At 47.0% G+C, this 23939-nt stretch overlaps 1 protein-coding gene across 1 annotated transcript in view; it reads right to left on the bottom strand.

Annotated features, from left to right (window-relative positions):
• DNAJA2 (DnaJ heat shock protein family (Hsp40) member A2) overlaps nt 1-23061 on the bottom strand; it is a 39785-nt gene extending 16724 nt beyond the window's left edge. Inside the window, exons 1-3 of the mRNA XM_089667813.1 lie at nt 22880-23061; nt 4751-4810; nt 1772-1992 (exon numbers count right to left, since the gene is read on the bottom strand). Of these exons, the coding sequence (XP_089523939.1) occupies nt 1772-1992; nt 4751-4810; nt 22880-22957 (359 nt within the window). The 5' untranslated portion in view covers nt 22958-23061. The remainder of the gene's footprint in view (nt 1-1771; nt 1993-4750; nt 4811-22879) is intronic.
• Between the last annotated feature and the right edge of the window lie 878 nt (nt 23062-23939).

Raw genomic sequence — 23939 nt, 5'->3', positions numbered from 1 at the left:
GAAGCTAGCACTGCACCTGCAATGAAAGACAAAAAGCCCCCATGTGATAAACTGTTTGTGACAGGTTCCCTTTATTGAGGCAAAAGGGGTGTTTTAGTCCCCTGATGTCTCACCTGCCTTGTATTGAAGGTTTAGAAGTGACTTGTATAACATCACTTCCGGTTTCTGTGGTCACTGCGGCCGCTGCAGGCAGAAAAGGTGACATCAGAAACCAGAAGTGATGTTACACATGTTGCTTCCAGGTTGTTTGCAGCTAGGGGAGATCACGGAATGGACGTGGGTCCCAGGCCTGCAGGAGGGACAGCAGAGCCCAGTAAGCATGGCAGCCTGATTGCTTTCAGCAGAAAGCAGACTGTTGGCTTGTGGAGCGTACAAACTCCCCTGACGTATTACAAATTAACATGGCAGTAAAAGTTTTAAGTGCCGTTTCACATATATGTGGATTGGACGGTTTGAACCGCATCCAATCCGCATGACATGTGAAATAACATTGCTTCCTATGGTGCTTGTTCACATATATTTGGTGCGGACTGAAAGATAGTCCTGACCTGAACCTGATGTAAACCTGACCCGCTGAACAACTACTGTGTCAACGTGTGAATCAGCTCAAAAGGTGAACTTGGCCTTTAACCAATGCCCGTCCGGCCGTTGTATATAAACGGCCGGACGGTGGCAGTGCAGGGGCGGGTTGCCGTTCATAAACGGCACCCGCTATTTTGGACTAGGAGCGCGCAGCTCCGCGATCCGGTGCCTGCTGTGTCCGGAGGACGCAGCGGAACACCGATCGCTGTACGGGACCTCTGTGTGAGGTCCCGATCATGTGATCACTGATTGGCCAATCAGTGATCACATGAATAGGTGTAAGCAAGATGTCACTTCTGACATCATTGCTTACTACGTGTGAAATCTGTGAATGATCACAGAGGTCACATGGTACAGGGCTATTCACAACAGCCGTGTACCATGTGACAAGCTGTGACCAATCACAGCTCCCACAGTATTTCCCAATGGCTGTAAGAATGCAGCCAGAGAGGAGAAATGATTGCTTTTACAGACTTTATGGGTGTAAAAGCAATCAGTGTAAAAAAAAGAAAAAAAAATCAGCACCCCCCACAAGTAGTACAGCGTCACTATGGTGACAGTATGTTAAAAAGAAAATATATATAAAAAATAAAAATGTAAAAATTTTTTTTTAAATGATAATTTTTGGTTATAAACTAATTTGGGTTATTTATTTTTTTTACTAAAAAGAGAACTGAATACATTTTGGCCAAGGTTTATGAAGAAAGATTATTTATTTGCAAAATTTTATAAGAAAAACACTTTCAAAATGTTTGGACTTTTTCATTTATATAGCAAAAACATAAAAAAATCCCAGCGGTGAATAAATACCACCAAAATAAAGTTTTATCAGTCTCAAGAAAATGCTAAAAAATACATATGGGTACAGTGTTGCATGACTGCGCAATTGTCAAAGGTGTCATAGCGCTGAAAGCTGAAAATTGGCCTGGACAGGAAGGGGGTGAAAGTGTTCGGACAGGAAGTGGTTAAATAATTACAGTATTCAAGCCAAAGCGGTATGGGCTTTCTTGTGGTGCCCATTCAAGAGTTATCCTTGGCTTGGAACCAAAATGGCCACAGTTTAACTCATCTCAACCCTTGTCAACATTGATGATGTGTTTGGATTTCCTGTTAGAAGTAAAATCAATACTGAAAAGACAAGGCAGTTGGAAAGCACAAAGACGTCATATAAACATCAAGGTTTGCTTACTTGAGTGGATGCATCATGTCCTCTCCTCTCCTTCTACCATTACGACTTCGGCTCTGTCCGCCCATAAACCCAAAGAGGCCCCCGCCAAAGATATGTGAGAATATGTCATCCATGCCGCCACCTCCGCTCCCTTCCCGCAGGCCCTGCTCTCCATACCGGTCGTACAGTTCTCGCTTCTCTGGGTTGGACAGCACTTCATAGGCAAAGCTTATCTCTTTAAACTGAAATTCCAAGAGGAAAGAATCATGGAATAGTTTTACATAAAGCAAATGCAGCCAAAACAAAAAAAAAAAAAAAAGATGCAATCTTCTTTACACTGTACTGTCCACAGAAACCACATGAAAGCCTGAATGTTGCTTTTGAGTGAGATACTAGAGAAAAATAAAAAATTTTATTAAAAAGCCTTACAAAAACCAACATTTATTCAAAGAACTCTTTCAAAACTTGGGAGTTTTGGAGAAAATGGGGAATGGTTCAATCTGACCTCCGGCCTTCCATTCAGCATCACACAGTTGTATAGGCTCCTTTCCTGAACTTCAATCACTTATCGAGATTTTATTGCACACAATGACTTTCCCCAATGTGTATGGAAAGTCAGATAAAGGCCTCCTCATATTCTGAGAGGAGGATGTTCAGCATTGTTGGCCCTTTCCTCCCCAGCCTGTCAATGGCCTGCCCCTTTCATTCACTGGATTTCCCTTCTCTCACTTTCAATAAGTTTTATTATTTAGGTATATAAAAATTAACCAGCATGGAAATTTCCAGAGTATCTCCATAAGTCATTAGAGACAATAAAAATGCTTAAAAACAGAGAGCAATAAGTATGCCAAATCACATGTAGGTTGCACAGTAACAATTCATATGATATAAAGAGGGGGGAGGGGGAGAAAGGGCAAATTGTATGCTTTCTGTACATTGGGAGACATTTGTGGTTTGAACAGAAGGGGCAGATCCACTGTGAAGAGAATGGCCAAGAAACATAATAACCACTTCCCTAGCGGGCCAATTCTGCCATTTCTCTCCTACATGTATAAATACCCTCCCATTAAGGTATTTTAATATTTGAACACCGCCTAGTCCCCCTACCTAGGCACCAACCTAGGCTTAGCACTAAAGCAACACCTATGTACACAGCAACATCATTGTCGGAAGGGTTCAAGGAAAGATGAGCAGGGCAAGCCTTTTTCTCATTACTGTTTGTATTACTTTTGTACATGTCAATAAATCCGGATCTTTTTGATTAAAAAAAAAAAAAAAGTGCACACTCATGGAATGGCGCCAAACTGCGTACTTAAAAAATTTCCATAGGCAACACTTTAAAATTTTTTATAGGTCATCAGTTTAGAGTTACAGGAGGTCTAGTGCTAGAATTATTGTTCTCACCAGAACGTTTGTGGTAACACCACCTGTGTGGTTTGAACATCATTTACATATGCAGGCGCAACCTACGTGTGTTCACTTCTGCGTGCAAGCAGAAGGGGACAGGGCGCTTTAAGGAAACAAAAATTTTTTTATTTTATTTTTTCACATTGTTTTTATCACTTTCATGCCTATTACAAGAAATGTAAACATCCCTTGTAATAGGAATAAGGCATGACAGGTCCTCTTTATAGAGAGATCTGGGGTCTCTCATCTATGCTGGAAAGCATAAGGGTTTAAAAAAAAACAAACAAAAAAAAAAGCGTCAATGTTTACATCTGCCAAAGCCAGAAGTGATGTTGCTGGGGGATTTCTGTTCTATCAATCATAGAGCCTCAGGATCAAATGTAGGCATTACCTACACCTTCCCATTAAGGTATTTTAAGATTTGAACACCGCCTAGTCCCCTTTGCACCAACCTATGCTTAGCACCAAAGCAACACCTATGTACACAGCAACATCATTGTCGGAAGGGTTCAAGGAAACAGATTAGCAGGGCAGTACCTTTTAGAATCACAGGGATTAAAAAAAAATAAAAATAATATAATAAAAAAACAATAACAAAAATGTAGCAACTGGTAAATCCAGTGAGTCACCTTTATGAAAAAGAAGGTAGCAACTGGACCCCAGAGAAATGATGGAAGGAATGCCCCGTCCTCTTCCTGCTGCTGAACTCCTGGCGCTGTGAAGGTTACCAGCATCTGTGTAGCTCCTGTGCTCCAATCAGAATTGTTTTTTTTCACAATCGCCTTTCACTGCCTGTAACACAATCTGTGATTGGAGAAAAGAACTCGGCAACTTATCAGACTCTTCCCCATCCACAGATTGTGTTATAGGCAGAGAAAAAAACATTTTTTAATGTAGGAGAAGGGGGCGGGTCCTCATCCAGAACTATTTCACAGAGGCTTCACAGAAGGCCCACCATCACCCCCACAGTGCCAGAGGTTCAAAGACCGAAAAAGATGGGGCATCCCTGCACAACATGGGAAATCCTTCATTACAGCTAATGTTTCATGAAAGCTATACATTTTTTTTTAACCCCTACACGCCGGCACCTCCCGGGCCTTTAAGAGTTTCTGAAGACGGGACGGGCGGGGTGGGGTTTAGGGTCACATGATCAGGAAAGGTCCCGATCGAAAGAGATCGGGACCTTTCCGTGAGTACTGAACATGTGTGCTAGGAGCGCGCGCTCTCAGCACATGTCCCTTTTTAGTAGAACGCAAATGTGCGGCCGCTCGCCGTCTAGGCGTAGACACCGGGAGGCCGCACATTTGCGTTCGGCCGGCGTGAAGAGGTTAAATTAAGACAAACTTCAGCTTTAAATCTTTCTAGCAAGGTTAGGTAATTTTCCTCAGCCACTGTCGCCCTCCAATTAGCCGGTATATTTGATACCAAAGCACACAATGGGATTTCTTAGGCCGAAGCTGCCAATTATGTGTTCCATTATTCATGAGCTTGTCAGCCACCAGTCCACTTCTCTCCATCGGATTCACTGACACATTACCAGCTTTCTCCCTTTCCACGAACAGTTATGGTGTAAGCTGAGGGGTCATTGCTTACCTTATCCCCTGCATTTGGGTTCTTATCTGGATGATATTCCTTGGCCAGCTTGCGGTAAGCCTGGGGTGGAGGAGAAAAGTCAGAGCATTAGCTTGTATCAAACACTAGCCTGGGTATCAAATTTTAGATGGTAATAAATGAATGACAGTGAGATTTTATTCTTTATAAAAGCCCTTAAAGTTAGGTTTACGATAAATCCTGGTTACATTTCCCTGGAAAAAAGTGTTTATACGCACCTCTCCGATGGTTCGTGTTTCTTACCTCTCCTCCATTCCCGCCTCTCTCATTATTTATTTCAGGTACTTATATAGCGCCATCAATTTACGCAGCACATTACATATATATTGTACATTCACATCAGTCCCTAACCCTCAAGGGGTGTACAATCTAAGGTCCCCAACTCACATTCATATGCAAGGGCCAATTTTGGTAGGATCCAATTAACCTAACAGCATGTCTTTGGAGTGTAGAAGGAAACCAGAGTACCCGGAGGAAACCCAAGCAGGCACAGGGAGAACATGCAAATTCCAGGCAGGAGGTGCCGTGGCTGGGATTCAAACCAACGACCCTAGTACTGCCAGGCGGAAGTGCTAACCATTTAGCCACTGTGCTGCCCCATCTTCAGTATGATACTTCTCAAACTCTTGGATGTCCCATGCCACCCACCACGTGCCAAATTTCCAACCTCTGACCCTTACGTCACTGCTCAGTTCTGTGTTATTATTATTATAATAATACAGGATTTATATCGCACCAACAGTTTGCTCAGCGCTTTAATATAAAGGGAGACAATACAGTTCAATACAAGAGGGATAGGAGAGCCTGATCCTTGGAGATTACAATCTAGGAGGGAGGGACTAGTGGTACAAAGGTCGTAACTGTGGGGGATGGACTGGTAGGAGCAGTAGAAGATTCCATTATTAGCTGAGGGCAGGATAGGCTTCCCTGAAGAGATAGGTTTTCAGAGATCGCCTAAAAGTGAGCAGAGTAGGCGATAGTCTGATAAATTGGGGTAGAGAGTTCCAGAGGATGGGGGAAGCACTGGAGACAAGCATGGGAGGAGACAAGGGAGCTAGAGAGCAGAAGGTTGTGCGAGGAGCGGAGAGGACGTTGACATAGGAACAAGCTTCCAATCCACCCAACTACCCAAAAATACAACATTTGCAAATGGAAATAACAGGTCCACAGTCTACAACCAACACTGAGTACCGGAGGTTCATTATCAATGAAGAAGTTGGCATTGTTCACTGCATTCAAGAGATGTAATGAGGAAACGTTTGCGACCAATGACAAACATTGCCTTTTCACCTGTGCGCACCATAGGAAATCATGTAAAATGGACTGTACTGCATTTCTGAAAACGCTGCAGAAAACTCTTAGTTGTGAACCTAGGGTTAGAAGAGGACCTAGGGATGTTGCTCATCTTGTGATAGCAAAAACGTTGATATAAATAAAAAAAGGGCACAAAAAAATTAAAATAAAAAGTTTAAGTACTCCAGTCCCAAGAGCTGGAGGAAAAGTCTTCAGGAGCCAAAGCATCGCACCCACAATCCACCGACCGTAGGTACAATGCAAAAATAAACACACATTTTTGCTTTTAGCAAAATAGGTATATTTATTACTTAATTGAAAAGGTAGAATTCTCCTTTAAAGCATTTTTCCTTCACGAACTCAGCATAAGAAACAGTGACTCCCAAAAAAAGAACTGCTGCATCAATGGGCATTGTATTCCTAAACTGTCAAACTGTGGTAGGACAATGTGTCATCTGTGTTGTGTGATCAGACATTTTAGTAAACCCGGCTTATGCTGCTAATAAATTTGGGGCTGGTTGCCTTGGGAACTGCATTCCACCAGGCCGTGCAAAATAAACCTGTGTACCGAATACTGGATTTTGTTCGACAAGCACAGCATAACAACACAGATAAACAGCAAAATGAAAACAATGAAACTGTACATAAAATGGTGGGCAGTGTGACTCTGGCTTAAAGCAGAGCTCCACCTAAAAGGGGAAGTTCTACTTTAATCCTTTGTACCCCGCTCCCCATTAAGGATTGGCACCTGTGGGGAGCGGGGTGGGGGAGCGGGTACCCAACTTTGACAGGTACCCACTCCCGCTTCCACTGTGATCACCTAGGGGATCGGAAGCGATAGTTATCCTCACCCCTCCCTGTAGTCTACTGGGACACGTGACAGGTCCCAGAAGACGACGGGGCCCATTCAGGAATCGTAGCGCTTCTCACGCATGCGCAGTGGGCTTGCAGCTTCACAGCCGGGTGCCCACTCTGAAGATGCCGGTGCCAGGGAGAGAAGATGGATGGTCTTCACCACTGCTGGACCGAGTGACAGGTAAGTGGCTGTATTTTAAAAGTCAGCAGCTCCAGTTTTTGTAGCTGCTGACTTATTTTTGTATTTCTTTTTTTTATAGCTGAAACTCCGCTTTAAGGTGGAATTCCCGCTTACACCAAACTAGCCCTGAAACTGTCCCCTTCCCCCTTCAAATACCTATATTTACCTACTTTCAGGAGGCTCCAGTCTGGTTACGTGATCTGGCTTTCCTGTGTCAGCCATTGCAGAGGGTGGGCACGCGGGCATGCGTGCCGCTCCCTCCTCCCACTGCAAAGGTTGAACGTTTTTATTTCTAGGGGTTCAGCAACAAGGTGTAATACTTACCTTATACCTCACTGCAGCATGCGATCCTACATCTGTGATGTTAACATCTAGAGGTGATTAAGGAGTTGTGTGCCTAACAAGTATAATAAATGCTTCCTTTACTTGCAGATCTTGCAGGGTGTTTTTTTTTTCTCCCTGCTTTCCAGGGAGAAGAAACTGCAAGATTGCTCTTCTGTTTACACAAGAGTCCTGTGTGTTTGTCAGCCAGCAGCATCAGGGGAGACAAGAGTACACAGACGACAGATGGGCCATTGAACCCTCACCTCTCCCCTGCAGCCGCCACTGGCTGACGCAGGGGAGATCATGTGACCAGACTGAAACTAGGTACCTATATATGTCCTTCTTACACAGGTTGGTTATCAAAAGTGTCATTAGGAGGGAGGGGACCATTTTAAAACTACTCAGGTATAAGTTGGAATTCCATTTTACAGCCCAGAGCTGGGCACAAAAAAAAAAAACAAAAAACCCTCGCAGAGAGGACGCCCCCCCCCGCAAAGGTTAAACGCTTTTATTTCTAGGGGTTCAGCAACAAGGTGTAGTACTTGTATCAATTGTGCATACAGAGATGGACGCAGTCACCCATCTTGCTAAGGATCCTCCATCTTGTATCTCTCTCTCCTCCAAATCCCCCCTCCCTCTCTGTAGAGTGACACGTGGTCCCTGGATGCTGAGTTCAAAAGGCATCAATGCCCAGTGGGAGAGCTCATGGCTATAAACCCCAATTAGCCTTTTAGATTGGCTAGTCCTTCGGTCATGAGTTTGGTGAGAAAGGCTGGGGTCTGACGCCGCAATCGTCACAGTACTTACCTTATACCTCACTCCAGCATTCGATCCTACATTTGCGCAAATTCCCCCCCCCACTTCAAGACATCCCCGGCCATAGTTGCACGCTTACAAACTATTCAGGACAAACCGACTCCAATAGTGACACGAATACAGTGATCAGTGTCAATACTGTACATGGTCACTATACTGATGACACTGGCTGGAAAGATCGGTCACTATACTGATGACACTGGCTGGAAAGATCGGTCACTATACTGATGACACTGGCTGGAAAGATCGGTCACTATACTGATGACACTGGCTGGAAAGATCGGTCACTATACTGATGACACTGGCTGGAAAGATCGGTCACTATACTAATGACACTGGCTGGAAAGATCGGTCACTATACTGATGACACTGGCTGGAAAGATCGGTCACTATACTAATGACACTGGCTGGAAAGATCGGTCACTATACTAATGACACTGGCTGGAAAGATCGGTCACTATACTAATGACACTGGCTGGAAAGATCGGTCACTATACTAATGACACTGGCTGGAAAGATCGGTCACTATACTGATGACACTGGCTGGAAAGATCGGTCACTATACTGATGACACTGGCTGGAAAGATCGGTCAATATACCGATGACACTGGCTGGAAAGGTTGGTCAATATACCGATCACACTGGCTGGAAAGATCGGTCATTATACCAATGACACTGGCTGGAAAGATCGGTCATTATACCAATGACACTGGCTGGAAAGATCAGTCACTATACCGATGACACTGGCTGGAAAGATCGGTCACTATACGAATGACAATGGCTGGAAAGATCAGTCACTATATGAATGACAATGGCTAGAAAGATCAGTCACTATATGAATGACAATGGCTGGAAAGATGTTAACATCTAGGGGTGATCAAGGAGTTGTGCGACTAACAAATGTAATAAGTGCTGCTTTTACTTGCAGATCTTTTCAGGGAGAAGAAACAGTAAGATCGCTCTTCTGTTAACAAACGAGTCCTGAGTGTTTGCCAACACAGGACTCTGGGCTGTGATTGGAAACAGCCAGAATATTTGGCTAAAACCTGTTGATAAAACAGTGCTGTATCCAATGACAATGAGGGTCGGCAGGGGGCATACATGCACGTGCCCACAGACCCGGGAGAGGACACTCACATGCATCTATATCATATATATATATACACACATACACATATACATATATATACACACACACACATACACAAGCCTGCCTGTACTGTCCATGCCACAATAAAATGTACAGTGGTGGGGCGGCAAGACGTTCCAGCGGAGTTCCAGTCTCGAAAAAAGCAGATTTCCTTAATCGGCTTTGGACGCCGGCATCTTAAGGGAAACCGGCAGAGAGGCCTTCAGTTGGCTTCCTACTGCACATATGCGAGTGGTGCTGCACTTTGTATTTGGTCCCGCACCTGAGATTGATCCCAGAAGGCTGTGGAGGGAAGGAGGAGTGGCTGGAGATCGCCACGGCAAACTTAGCCAGAAGTGGGAGTGGGCACTTTTTCCCCCTCCCCCTTTTTTTTCTCTTGTTTGGATTTTGTAAGATTTCAAGTGGATCATCCGACAATGTTTGTTACTAGCTGGGCGCTATATTTGGCTTCTGCAACATGTAACATTGTTGTGATATTTCTTCGGTGACCGTTTTGGTCTTCTCCTTGGGAATGTATATATTGTTTCATTTCTGTATTGACTTTTGTAAAAAAAAAAAAAAATAAAGATTTAAAAAAAGAAAAAAAAAAAAAAAAAAAAGTGGGAACAGGTATGTAACGGAACTGGACCCCGACTGCACTAGGGTATTCCCGTTAGACTCCCGTTTCCCTGACCAAACACAGATCCACGGACACCACTCTTAAACAAAACCAGGAAATAGACTGCTTTATTTTAACACAGGCACGAGATATAAACATTCAAAGGAACAACCCCCCTCCCTGCATATGGACACAGGGCGGGGCAAACCACATCTAGCAACCAGAGACATCAGCAGACACCCCCCACTAAGCCAATACACAAACACATACATCCCATAATAGTTTGCCCCCAAGCAAGACACACAATAGAACAATGGGATGCACCACATGGTAGTAAACAATGAACAACCCCCCACACCACCTATACATGTCTACACAATATCAGGACATTCTGCCCTGTACCGCTAACAGGCACAGGGTGACTTACACATAGGAGGAATATGGGGAGCTGATACAGGGGTCTCCCCTCCCCTCCAAAGGGCGCTTTGTTCCATGGGCCCCCCACCCAAAGTCACTCCCATCACAAGGTACCTGTCAAAAACAGTTACCCGCTCTTCCCTCCCAAAAACTAAATGTGGCAGTGGGAGTGCCAAAAAGAGGAACTTCCCCCTTTAGGTGGAGTTCTGCTTTAATGTGCCAGTAAAGCCATTGTTTTGGCATCCCCTCTAATATGTCGAGAGCCATTGTTTTTGGACCCCCAAGCGTCAGCACGTGTCTTGGGTATGAAAGCCGCGAAGTATCAGGGCATCATATTCGGCATAAGGTGTGAATTTACTAAGGCACCGAATGAATTCCATTTGCTCAGAACAAAGTCAGCATCTTGAATACACAATCTGTCAGGCAGTGTTAGGTGATATCAAACTTTATTTAAATGACATTGTGATGTAATTTCCTAATCTGATTCTTCATCCAGGAACTCTGCATGACTAAGCGCATTATATATATATATATATATATATATATATATATATATATATATATATAGCTCATTATAATCTCTCCCGAATAATTACGGCCGTCATATATTGTCACATGGCGCTTGGCAATTAACTCACAGCACAGTAAGTCCGCGTTGTTACAAAAACAACATCTTCAACAAAACAGAATGACGAATTGTGAGCCGCCTTGTGTGTCCCTGCATGACACCGCTGTCACCTAGCACACAAGTATATAATTAGGATATGAGAGACTCAGCTAAATCCCCTATGAAACGCTCAGCCAACTGTGACGTCATGGATTTTCCCGGCCGGCCTGACTGTGACATCATCTGTTTTATTCCTGGGAGAGCAGATTAATACGGGGAATTTTCAGGTAAGAAACCAGGAACAGAGTAATGAACCATTACATCAATGGCAGCAGTAAGCATTCTCAAGAATCCCAGGATCAGGCGATTCAATAGACAGCCATGAAGACCCTAATATGTGTATGTATGAATGGGAGTTAGGGACCTTAGATTGTGCGCCCCTTGAGGGTTAGGGACTGATGTGAATGTAAGTACCTGAAATAAATAAACGTTTAACCCCTTTAAGACCACCTAACGTGTGTTGGCCAAAAGGTGGGCTTTATCCCCCACATTCCACACGCGTGTCGCTGGGCGGCTGCCGTTTATGTGCAAAGAGCACGCTCACTGCGCAAAGATCGAGCTGTCAAGTGCAGCCCTTTTAATCTGGACTAAAAGATTGGTAGCCGGCGGAGCCCAGGTGGCACATACAGCCTGCATTTGGTGGGAATACACCAAACGCAGGTAAACTCCCATGCCCAGGAGACCTTACCTTTACACATGTGCTTCTGCATACAGCCATTCACTTGTATGGTCGGCTGTAACTGCCAACTGCAGCTGTAACTGCCAACCCCCACCCCCCACGGTTCAGGGAACCTCTCAACACTCATGTGCATGAGACCTTAACCCTAGGTTTACATCTGTGCGGGTGGTGCCACTGCGGATCCGCATGAAAATCCGTGCAGCCGTACCACCCGCACAGAGAAATGCGGACCCGTGGGCGGGTGCCATTAGTTCTAATGGCATCCCGCCCGCACTAGGAGATGCAACCGTAATCGGAATTGAGGTCCCGTGTGGGCTGCGCTTTCCAAAGAAGTGCAGGGACTTCTTTCCCTGCGTGTCATGGGCACGGGAGTCCATTCAAATGAATGGGCTACTGTGCCCGTACAAACCGCGGCCCACACGGCCACATAGGTGTGAACCGGGGGGAACCAGGAATCAGCTGTGTCTAGGTGTCCTGGATCCTGGGAAGGGTTTGGTTCTGGCCCGAGTGCACAAAAACATTCCTATGAAGCTCACACAGCTACTGAAGCAAGTTCATATTAGTAAAAGCAAAATACAGATGTTGAATAAATGCTGCAAAACGGGCCCTAAACATTGCCCTTTCACACGAACGTTCTGGCCGGGTCCACCGGTCTGTTTTTCAGGTGGACCCTCAATGGAGCAGCACGTGTGAACAGACATGTGTCCATTTACACCCAACTACATCCAATCTGATAAAAACAGATGGATGGGGATTCGATCATCTCCACCTGAGCGTACTGGATTAGATAACAATCGAGTATAAACGAACAGGTAGTCTGTTTACATCAGACTACCCATAGAGAGCGTGCGGTGTCTGTTATCCACCTGCTCAATGGGGAATTAGCAGACAGATTCCCCCGCTAAGCTGGAGCAGTCCACCCAGAGTGAAAGAGGCCTAATAGGAATCCCCACACAGCAACTGAAGAGTAGCCAATACAAGTTCATATTGGTAACAGCAAAGGAGAGATGTTGACTAAATGCTGCAAAATGAGCCTTAGCCCCCCGGTCACATTGGGTGCGACTTGGCATGCGACTTGCGAATCGTATGCCAAGTCCCACCCTACTGTCCGCCATTAGAGCGGTCATATCAGTGCGGTTCTGGCTTGGACGGAGCCACATCAATTTCTAAAGTAGTGCATGGACTACTGTTGTTGCGATTTGCATCGACTTCTGTGTCAGATGTCTTACAAATCGCAATCTTGCCCCGAAGTCAACGGGGAGCAGGGGTGGACTGACCATTTGGAAACTCGGGCAATGCCCGAGGGCCCGGGGTCAGTAGGAGGCCCCATGAGATGCCCCTGGTACCTTTTTCATAGGCTTTTTTGAGTTTGGGCAAGGACGCAGGGGTCCCATGAGTTGTCAGTCCACCCCTGATGGGGAGGCAATCTCGCCCCGCAGCCAACGGGGAGGCAATCTCGCCCCGCAGCCAACGGGGAGGCAATCTCGCCCCGCAGCCAACGGGGAGGCAATCTCGCCCCGCAGCCAACGGGGAGGCAATCTCGCCCCGCAGCCAACGGGGAGGCAATCTCGCCCCGCAGCCAACGGGGAGGCATTTGTGGAGAGAGAGCCAACAAAAATTGCACAGAAACCGGAATGACATTGTGACTTCAGTACACATGTGTGAACCCAGGATGCAATTTCTAGCTGCCATGATGACCTGGGATTTGTCGAGCCCTGGAGTAAGGGAGGGTTATATCTGTTTCTTTTTGCCATCTGTGTCCCATTGGAGAGCTTTCCCTTCACTTCTTGACCCATAGCCGAAACAGGAAGTGAGAGGAAATTCCTCCAGCTTGAGGAAGTCCCTGGTTGTCACCAGAAATAGCCCAAAATTTGAGATTTCAGTCTACTTTTGGGAGCACAGACAGCAATTTAAAGCTGACAGGGGATCTAATTCCTCGCCATACTATCAAAAACTAAACAAAAACGTTTTAGCTATACAAACACTTTAAACAGGAACCGATTTTGTAATTTTTTTTTTTTTCCCGGTTGCCTCATACCTTGTCTGCTGGGTTGTGAATCCAGCGTGTGAAGGGGGTGAAGGTTCACTTCAAGTGAGCTGGATTAAGGGGTAAAGATAGCTGGAATAATATTTGTCTTCAATGTTTAATGACAACATCGAGATCACAAGTTCTTTGTTTGGGGGAAGAGTAAAGAAAACAGTAAAGAAAGCAGTATTAAACCCAAAACAGAAAAGTCATATATTGCAGATTACCAATCAGATGTGGTGGCTGCATTAGTTCTCTTTTTTTAGGCTCTGTATTCACCTGGTGATCTGGCCAGTAACACCCCTCTGTATTAGAGCGCCCCCACTCTGGATGAAGGAGCACAGCAGACTGCAACATTGTCAGCCTGGAGGAAGGGGAGTGTTAGATGTACCAGCAGATTTAAATACACTAACAAACTGGAGCCAAGCTTCAGCTCACACTTTATAATCAGGTACAGCAGGATTTTTCCCCCCTTTTTGTTTTACATAAGTAAAAACTGATCACTGCAAGTACCCCTGTCAGTGGCAAATAGTTTGTATTAACATTAACTGCTACATCTGCAGGAGAGCTTGTTCTGGTGAACAATAGACGTATTGGCCAGATCGCCAGGTGAAAATTGAAGAAAGAGGCTAAAAAAGAAAACTAAGGCAGCCGTCACATCTAGAATTTTTAAGCTGCATTATAATAAAGGTTTTCGTTTAGGTTTATTATGGCTTTAAATAAAATATATGGAAAGGACATAAAGAAAAGTGGTATGTAGACATCATTGGTGTTTAGACTTGATATTGTAGGTAGGCAATCTTACAGCAACCCCCCTCCCCCTGATGCAAATGTAAATGAGCCCTTAGCCCCCATCCACACTTGAGGGTTTTTCTGCTTATTTCTCTATGCCCGACTGCTGAACCCCATTCTAATGGTCCCTATGCTCTACATTTGTGGTCTAAAAAATGTGGCCCCTTGCTTGTCTATATCCAGCCTTTGGGGCACGCGCCCCCCCCCCCCCCATCAACACCGCCAACGGGGCACAACTCCCGCCAACGGGGCACAACTCCCGCCAACGACAACGGGGCACAACTCCCGCCAACGACACCGGGGCACAACTCCCGCCAACGACACCGACAATGGGCACAATTCCTCCCAACGACACCGACAATGGGGCACAATTCCTCCCAATGACACCGACAACGGGGCACAATTCCTCCCAATGACACCGACAACGGGGCACAATTCCTCCCAATGACACCGACAACGGGGCACAATTCCTCCCAATGACACCGACAACGGGGCACAATTCCTCCCAATGACACCGACAACGGGGCACAATTCCTCCCAATGACACCGACAACGGGGCACAATTCCTCCCAATGACACCGACAACGGGGCACAATTCCTCCCAATGACACCGACAACGGGGCACAATTCCTCCCAATGACACCGACAACGGGGCACAATTCCTCCCAATGACACCGACAACGGGGCACAATTCCTCCCAATGACACCGACAACGGGGCACAATTCCTCCCAATGACACCGACAACGGGGCACAATTCCTCCCAATGACACCGACAACGGGGCACAATTCCTCCCAATGACACCGACAACGGGGCACAATTCCTCCCAATGACACCGACAACGGGGCACAATTCCTCCCAATGACACCGACAACGGGGCACAATTCCTCCCAATGACACCGACAACGGGGCACAATTCCTCCCAATGACACCGACAATGGGGCACAATTCCTCCCAATGACACCGACAACGGGGCACAATTCCTCCCAATGACACCGACAACGGGGCACAATTCCTCCCAATGACACCGACAACGGGGCACAATTCCTCCCAATGACACCGACAACGGGGCACAATTCCTCCCAATGACACCGACAACGGGGCACAATTCCTCCCAATGACACCGACAATGGGGCACAATTCCTCCCAACGACACCGACAACGGGGCACAATTCCTCCCAATGACACCGACAACGGGGCACAATTCCTCCCAATGACACCAACAATGGGGCACAATTCCTCCCAATGACACCGACAATGGGGCACAATTCCTCCCAATGTCAACTATAGAGCACAATTCTTGCCAAGTTGAGCGCTTGTGTGTCAGAAAACTGATTAAGCGGTTGTAAACCCTTCCATATACCCAGTGCAGTGACTGGCCTCAGGAGATACACAGGGAAGAAACAAATCCTCCTACATAAGTTGAACCTGCTTATCTGCTGGCTTCTTTTCTCTATATCCGTTCAAAGCCCAGAATTTATAAAGCGTGTCTGAGAGTTCTGAAAAAAGGGGGTGGAGAGTTGCACTCTGCAGAACTCAATGAGGAGAGCTCTGAGAGCCGACTGGAGGGCAGACACACACACACACACACACGAGACTGGAGCACCCTCCCGTCCCCATTTTTCTCTTGGTGTCAAGAAAACTTCTCAGAAATGACTCATGCTGATAGAGGTAGGAAGCAGCACACAGAAATCACACTTAGTGCTCTGGACTGAGACAAGTACACACTATAGAGTGATATGCTTTGTTCATATTTCAAGTCTAAGATTTACAACCACTTTAAATGATCATTTTTGAAAGATTGTTTACATTTATGCCTGATAGATCGATTTCCGGTTGATTGCTTTCCTAAACTAAAGGCAATCACACGTGGATCAAAATTTGGCTGGATCTGCAGAGATGGGCTTAATTTCGAGCGGTGTATGGGCAGGCTGTGTTATACAAAAGTCAAAGTCAATCTATTGATCGACTTCTGTACAACCACCCTGTCCGGTTATTCCTGAATGACCAGTACTGCCAGCTATAGTTAGCAGCAGTGAGCAATGTATTCTGATGGTGGGGCGGGAAAGATAACCCCATCCTCATCAAATTCATGGATGGGTCGAGGGTCTTTTCTTTTTTTTTGTTCAACCCGCTGGTTTATCAAAAAAGAAAAAAAAAAGGATTAATGTATGGCCTGCCTAAATGCGCCTTCTAGCTCGCTGCATTCCAGAACCGAGAGTCAGCTCAATCACAATCATGGGGATCAAATAATATTCAAGACTCTCTCGATCAAAAACATTCAGAACAATACTGTGTGTGCTGCATCGATCAATATTAATCAGTGATCAATCACCTGTACCGAATGGATTACAAATTGTTATATGTATGGCCACCCTAACCCCCGGTTCACATCTCTGCGGCCGTGCGGGCCACGTTTTGCATGGGCACGAGAGCCCATTCATTTGAATGGACTCCTGTGCCCGTGACACACAGGGAAGAAGTCCCTGCCCTTTTTTGGAAACCGCAGCCTGCAAGGGAACCTCTGTGCCCAGTGCGGTTGCGTTTTCCAGTAAGGGCGGCGTGCCATTAGAAGTAATGGCACCCGCCCGCGGGTCCGCATTTCTCTGTGCGGGTGCACGGATTTCCGTGCGGATTTGCAGCGGCACCACCCGCACAAATGTGAACCGAGGGTTAGAACACAACACAGACTGATTTCTGTGGTCACACCCTGGACTGACGAATGTCACACCGCCGATTGAAGCAGTACGGCACGCATGGCCGCCTCTTCACCCAAAAGCAGCGTCTTCATCTCCTCTTCCACGAAACCCATTGCACCACTAAACAGACACAATGAGTGCTTGAAGAAGAGGATCCCCCAAAACACTCATTTTGAAGGATTTCAGCAAGAGCGCCGACCCGGCCGAGCTCAAGGAAGAGAAATTCAGATCTATGATAAAGGTCCTCATATCCTTGAACTGTACACAGGGGAGGAGTCTGCAGACAGAATACAAGTTTCGCTTTTACTTCCACATGATCTGCTTCTGGAATGAAAAGAGGGAAGCCCCCGGTATGGGACAACACCTAGCGAGAATATTTAGAGGATGGTGAAAGTGACTTCCACCCCACACAGTGGCGTAAGCTGCGTTCACGTATGCATTCTTACTATATTCTAGATGCGTTTTTTACTGTACTTAAGATTCAACAAAGAAAAAAGCAATCCTTTTAAACCCTACCACTGCGCTGTGGTGCGTTTTAAAAAAAAGTCTTGCATGCTGAATCTTTGGTGCGGCTAAAAAACAAAACAAACCAAAAAAAAACCAAACAAACAAAAAACAAATACAAAACAAAATAAAAAACAAAAACCAAACAAAAAAAAAACAAAAAAACACAGTTCCCTACTGAAATGAATAGAAAATGCATCAACAACACGGCAAACACACACATGCATTGCATTCTTAGCCCTGGTTCACACTGATGCGGTGCGGAATTCGCAGCATTTTCTGTTTGAATTCCGCACCGCATCAGAATCGCTCCCCGTTCATGTGAACCGCTGCGGGGGTGTATGTTAAGTTAACAACACCCCAAAACACGTTGTGATGCGCAGAATCGGATCACATAGGTGTGAATACCCATGCGATCCGATTCTAGTGCGCACCTAAAAAAGGGTCCTGTGTGTTTTTGGTGCGGTGCAAATGTACGGCTCCAATCGCACCGCACACAAATTGCATGTGATTTGCACAGGAATGCGGTGCGGTATGTCGCATGTGATTCGCACAGGAACCGCACCGCATTCCTGTGCGAATCACATGCAATTTGTGAACCGGAGCTTAGTGTGTTTTTTTTGAGTCACATGCCCAAGATTTAGAGGCACATGCTGGGTACCCAGGAAACGCATTGGAAGAGCATCAAAAATGCATTTTCGTGTTTAGTCCTCATGCACACAGGAAGTTTTAAATAATACTCCTCCTCTTGGCAGCAGCGTTTCGGCCAAAAAAAATTAAAGTCTGACGTTGTCAAAGTGTCTAATGATTTTACAAATGTCAAGCTCTTGGATGTTAATGCATTTCATTGACCAGAATAATAATTTATTCTGACTGTTGAAATTAATTAATGCTGAATCGCTAAACGTGGCAAGCGATTTTTCTTCCAAAACACTGCTGTACCTGGATGCACTGACCCTGGGGGTTTTTGTTCCTGCTGGAAAACGTTACTGCTACTAAAAGCTACTGAACGTCAGTGTGCATGGACACATAGGATAACATGGAGGGCCTATTGGAAGCCATAAAAAAAAAAAAAAAAAAGGAAGAAGGAGGCATGATGACACCCCTAAAAGCGACTGCAAAATATCCTGTGTGCATGAGGCCTTACTGTGTTTTTCCAACAGAGCAGTTAAAAAGCAGCCTAAGTGGTTAGCACTTCCACCTGGCATTTGGTTTGAATCCCAACCACAACACTGCCTGCTTGGAGTTTGCACGTTCTCCCTGTGGCTGCGTGAGTTTCCTCCGGGTACTCCGGTTTCCTCCCACACTCCAAAGACGTGCTTCTAGGTTAATTGTCCCTAGTATGTGTATGTATGAATGTGAGTTAGGGACCTTAGATTGTACACCCCTTGAGGGTTAGGGACTGATGTGAATGTACAATATATATGTAAAGTGCTGCATAAATTGATGGCGCTATATAAGTACCTGAAATAAATAATAAATAAATTTATTAACGTGCCGGCCCTCGGTTTCCTCTTGTACCAGCTTGTATTACGACTGTAATGTCTGCCTTCATTTTGTAAAGCGTTGCGCACACTGTTGGCGCTTAATAGATCCTGTATAATAATAACATGTTTAAACATATATATATATAGTGCTGAGTAAATTGACGTTACTATACAAGTACCTGTAATAAACAGGTAAATGGAACATAACTTCCTATTTACTAATGTTAGCAGCAGATGTATTAAAAATAGTCCATGCTGACAGAGAGTGAAGTTCTGCTTTAAGCCGGCCATAGACGGATCGAATCCTGGCCAGTGCAGCAGGAACTGGCTGAGATTCAAAGCATTTACGGGGCAGGTCGATGGCACTCACGTGTCGGGTTTTACGTGCGATTACTGCTAGCGCCTATTATATTCCAGCCACCAGCAGTAATCACCGTGTTCGCCCACACCGAGGGGGACCGGGTTCATGGGGTTATCAAGCAAGTTATTTTCTTTCCTGCAGCTAAAGAAAATCGTTCCATCTACGGCCACACCTGGACCGGGTTCGCCCACACACCGAGGGGGGACAGGGTTCGCCCCCACACACCGAGGGGGGACAGGGTTCGCCCCCACACACCGAGGGGGGACAGGGTTCGCCCCCACACACCGAGGGGGGACCGGGTTCGCCCCCACACACCGAGGGGGGACCGGGTTCGCCCCCACACACCGAGGGGGGACAGGGTTCGCTCACACACCAAGGGGGGACAGGGTTCGCCCACACACCAAAGGGGGACCGGGTTCATGGGGTTATCAAGCAAGTTATTTTCTTTCCTGCAGCTAAAGAAAATCGTTCCATCTACGGCCACACCTGGACCGGGTTCGCCCACACACCGAGGGGGGACCGGGTTCGCCCACACACCGAGGGGGGACCGGGTTCGCCCACACACCGAGGGGGGACCGGGTTCGCCCACACACCGAGGGGGGACCGGGTTCGCCCACACACCGAGGGGGGACCGGGTTCGCCCACACACCGAGGGGGGACCGGGTTCGCCCACACACCGAGGGGGGACCGGGTTCGCCCACACACCGAGGGGGGACCGGGTTCGCCCACACACCAAAGGGGGACCGGGTTCGCCCACACACCAAAGGGGGACCGGGTTCGCCCACACACCAAAGGGGGACCGGGTTCGCCCACACACCAAAGGGGGACCGGGTTCGCCCACACACCAAAGGGGGACCGGGTTCGCCCACACACCAAAGGGGGACCGGGTTCGCCCACACACCAAAGGGGACCGGGTTCGCCCACACACCAAAGGGGGACCGGGTTCGCCCACACACCAAAGGGGGACCGGGTTCGCCCACACACCAAAGGGGGACCGGGTTCGCCCACACACCAAAGGGGGACCGGGTTCGCCCACACACCAAAGGGGGACCGGGTTCGCCCACACACCAAAGGGGGACCGGGTTCGCCCACACACCAAAGGGGGACCGGGTTCGCCCACACACCAAAGGGGGACCGGGTTCGCCCACACACCAAAGGGGGACCGGGTTCGCCCACACACCAAAGGGGGACCGGGTTCGCCCACACACCAAAGGGGGACCGGGTTCGCCCACACACCAAAGGGGGACCGGGTTCGCCCACACACCAAAGGGGGACCGGGTTCGCCCACACACCAAAGGGGGACCGGGTTCATGGGGTTATCAAGCAAGTTATTTTCTTTCCTGCGACTAAAGAAAATCGTTCCATCTACGGCCACACCGGGGGACCAAGTTCGCCCACACCGAGGGGGGACCGGGTTCATGGGGTTATCGAGCGAGTTATTTTCTTTCCTGCGACTAACGAAAATTGTTCCATCTACGGCCGACTTTAGATCATACGCTCCTTAAGGCCAGGGACTGATGTGATTGGACAATATATATGTAAAGCGCTGCATAAATTGACGGCGCTAGAGAAGTACCTGTAATTACAAAAAAACCCACAACATTCTCTGGTGGAATCTCGATCCCCGTCATTGAGAAGGACGATTCCCCCGTGGTGTAAAGCACCCAAGCCTCCTCTGTATACCAGGAGGCCTCAAACCAGCAGAAACAACAATCCAGGTAGTGGGGGGGGGGGAGGAGCCTGGTTACCCCAAGGCTGGAGTCTAAGCCACTCCCCCTAAGGCTAGGTTCACACCTATGCAGTTTGCATTTGATCAGTTTCTGCAGTGCGTTTTTGATGCGTTTTAAATCTGCCCAGCAACAAGAATAAAAAAAATGTAAAGAAAAGTTGCGTTTTTGGTGCTAAAGACTTCAATGGAAGCGCAGCAGAAAAGCATGTAGTGCGTTGACGCGTTTTGCTTTTGTGTTTTTAATTTTTTTTCTTATTCTTGTTGCTAGGCAGATTTAAAAACGCAAAACGCATCAAAAATCGCACTGCATGCTTTTCTGCCTTGCTTCCATTGAAGTCTATAGAACCAAAAAAAACCACAACTTTTCTTTACATTTTTTTTATTCTTGTTGCTAGGCAGATTTAAAATGCATCAAAAAAGTACTACATGTTTCTGCCGCGTTTCCACTGAAGTCTATAGAACCAAAAACCGCAACTTTTCTTGACTTTCTTTTTTTTTTTGTTGCTAGGCAGATTTAAAAACGCATCAAAAACCGCACAACATGCTTTTCTGCCGTGCTTCCATTGAAGTCTATAGAACCAAAAACGCAACTTTCCTTTACATTTTGTTATTCTTGTTCCTAGGCAGATTTAAAACACATCAAAAATGCACTACATGCTTCTGCCGCGTTTCCACTGAAGTCTATAGAACCAAAAACCGCAACTTTTCTTTTTTTTTGTTGCTAGGCTGATTTAAAATGCAAAACGCATCAAAAACTGCACTACATGCTTTCTGCTGCGTTTCCATTGAAGTCTACAAAACCAAAAGCGCAACTTTCCTTTACTTTTTTTTAATTCTTGTTGCTAGGCAGATTTAAAACGCAAAACGCACTGCATGCTTTTCTGCCACGTTTCCATTGAAGGCTACAGAACCAAAAACACAACTTTTTTGCATTTAAAAAAAAAATGTCCCTGACCCTTTTCAAAAAAACGCACCGGGGTGAAAATGCAGAGATGTGAACGTGTCCCGTAGGAAATCGTGTTCAATGAACTGCTGTGCGTTTCCGCAAAACACTTAGGTGTGACCCTCGGCTTAGATGAGGCCAGTATCCATCTTCAAGCCTGCGATGACTCCATTTTTTTTTTTCCCAATCAGCTGGATTCCCCCGCTGTGCGGGAACTCCTCAGCTGTCTGAATACACAGATCAGCGCTGCGGCTGATTGGCTGAAACCATATCAGTGGTTGCACTGGAGAGGCGCTGATCGTCGGATCAAATCGGGATGGATCGAATATTGCCGGATCCCCGCTGAACCACCACATTTGTATCTATCGGTGGCCGCCTATAGATGGGGGGGAGGGGGGGCTGGCCTTTCTCCAGGCCAGGGGGGATCCAGCCCCCCCCTTTGGAAAAATCTATTTCCCAGCCCCCCCAACATAGATAAGGCCGGTGTATAGGCCCCCCTCCTGATAACGTCGGTCCCCAGGCCCCCCCCATTCCCCTCAGGCCAATCTCCCTTCCCCCCCTCCTCCTCAGGCCGGGCGCCCCCTGACTCACCTTCTTCAGCTCGTTCTCGGTGGCGCCGGGCTGCACCCCGAGCAGGTCGTACAGCTTGGTGTCGACGACGTTGGCCATGTCCGGGGAGGGGGGTGAGCGGTGTGTGGCGAGGTTATGGCGGGGGGGACGGGAAGAAGGAAAGAAACCCGGGGGAACGAGGACAGAAAGAGGCCGGAAACCAGGACGGCGACGTCACGTAACCCATGTGACCGTCAGACGTCACACGGCCCCGCCCCGCCGCTGGCAACATTCCTCCTCCTCCATGTTTACTGCTACAGGAGGAGGGCTGGGGGGGCGCTGTAGGCCTCAAGGGGGGGAGTCATGGCAACCTATGGGAAGGCTGGGACTTGTAGTTACCCTACAGGAAATGTCTGTATACAAAATGGCAGCAAATCCTTATCACTGACCCTGCCAGTATGATATGTGTTTATAACAAACAATAGAACCTTTTATAGAGAACAATTAGTGGACAATTTTTGGATATAGTAATGGAGGGGTATAACCCGCGTCATGAGTTTGAATTTGCCGTCTGTGTCCCCATTGGGGAGATTTTCCTTCACTTCCTGTCCCAGGGACACAGCAGGAAGGGAGAGGAAATCACAGCGGCTAGATGGAAAAAGCAGCCTGAGTGGTTAGCACTTCCTGTTTGCCGTCTGTGTCCCCATTGGGGAGATTTTCCTCCACTTCCTGTCCCAGAGACACAGCAGGAAGTGAGAGGAAATTACAGCGGCTAGGTGGAAAAAGCAGCCTGAGTGGTTAGCACTTCCTGTTTGCCGTCTGTGTCCCCATTGGAGAGATTTTCCCTCACTTCCTGTCCCAGAGACACAGCAGGAAGTGAGAGGAAATTACAGTGGCTAGGTGGAAAAAGTAGCCTAAAGGGTTAGCACTTCCGCCTGGCAGTACTAGGGTCGTTGGTTCCAATCCCACCCACGGCACCACCTGCCTGGAGTTTGCATGTTCTCCCTGTGCCTGCGTGGGTTTCCTCCGGGTATTCCGGTTTCCTCCCACACCCCAAAAACATGCTTGAAGGTTGTCTAAATTGGACCTAGTATGTGTTTGA

Source organism: Staurois parvus, unplaced genomic scaffold, assembly GCF_062004578.1.
Source record: "Staurois parvus isolate SC_StPar_1 unplaced genomic scaffold, SC_StPar_1.0 ptg003601l, whole genome shotgun sequence".
NCBI classification, from domain to species: domain Eukaryota; kingdom Metazoa; phylum Chordata; class Amphibia; order Anura; family Ranidae; genus Staurois; species Staurois parvus.
This window is presented reverse-complemented; position numbering and strand designations above follow the sequence as displayed.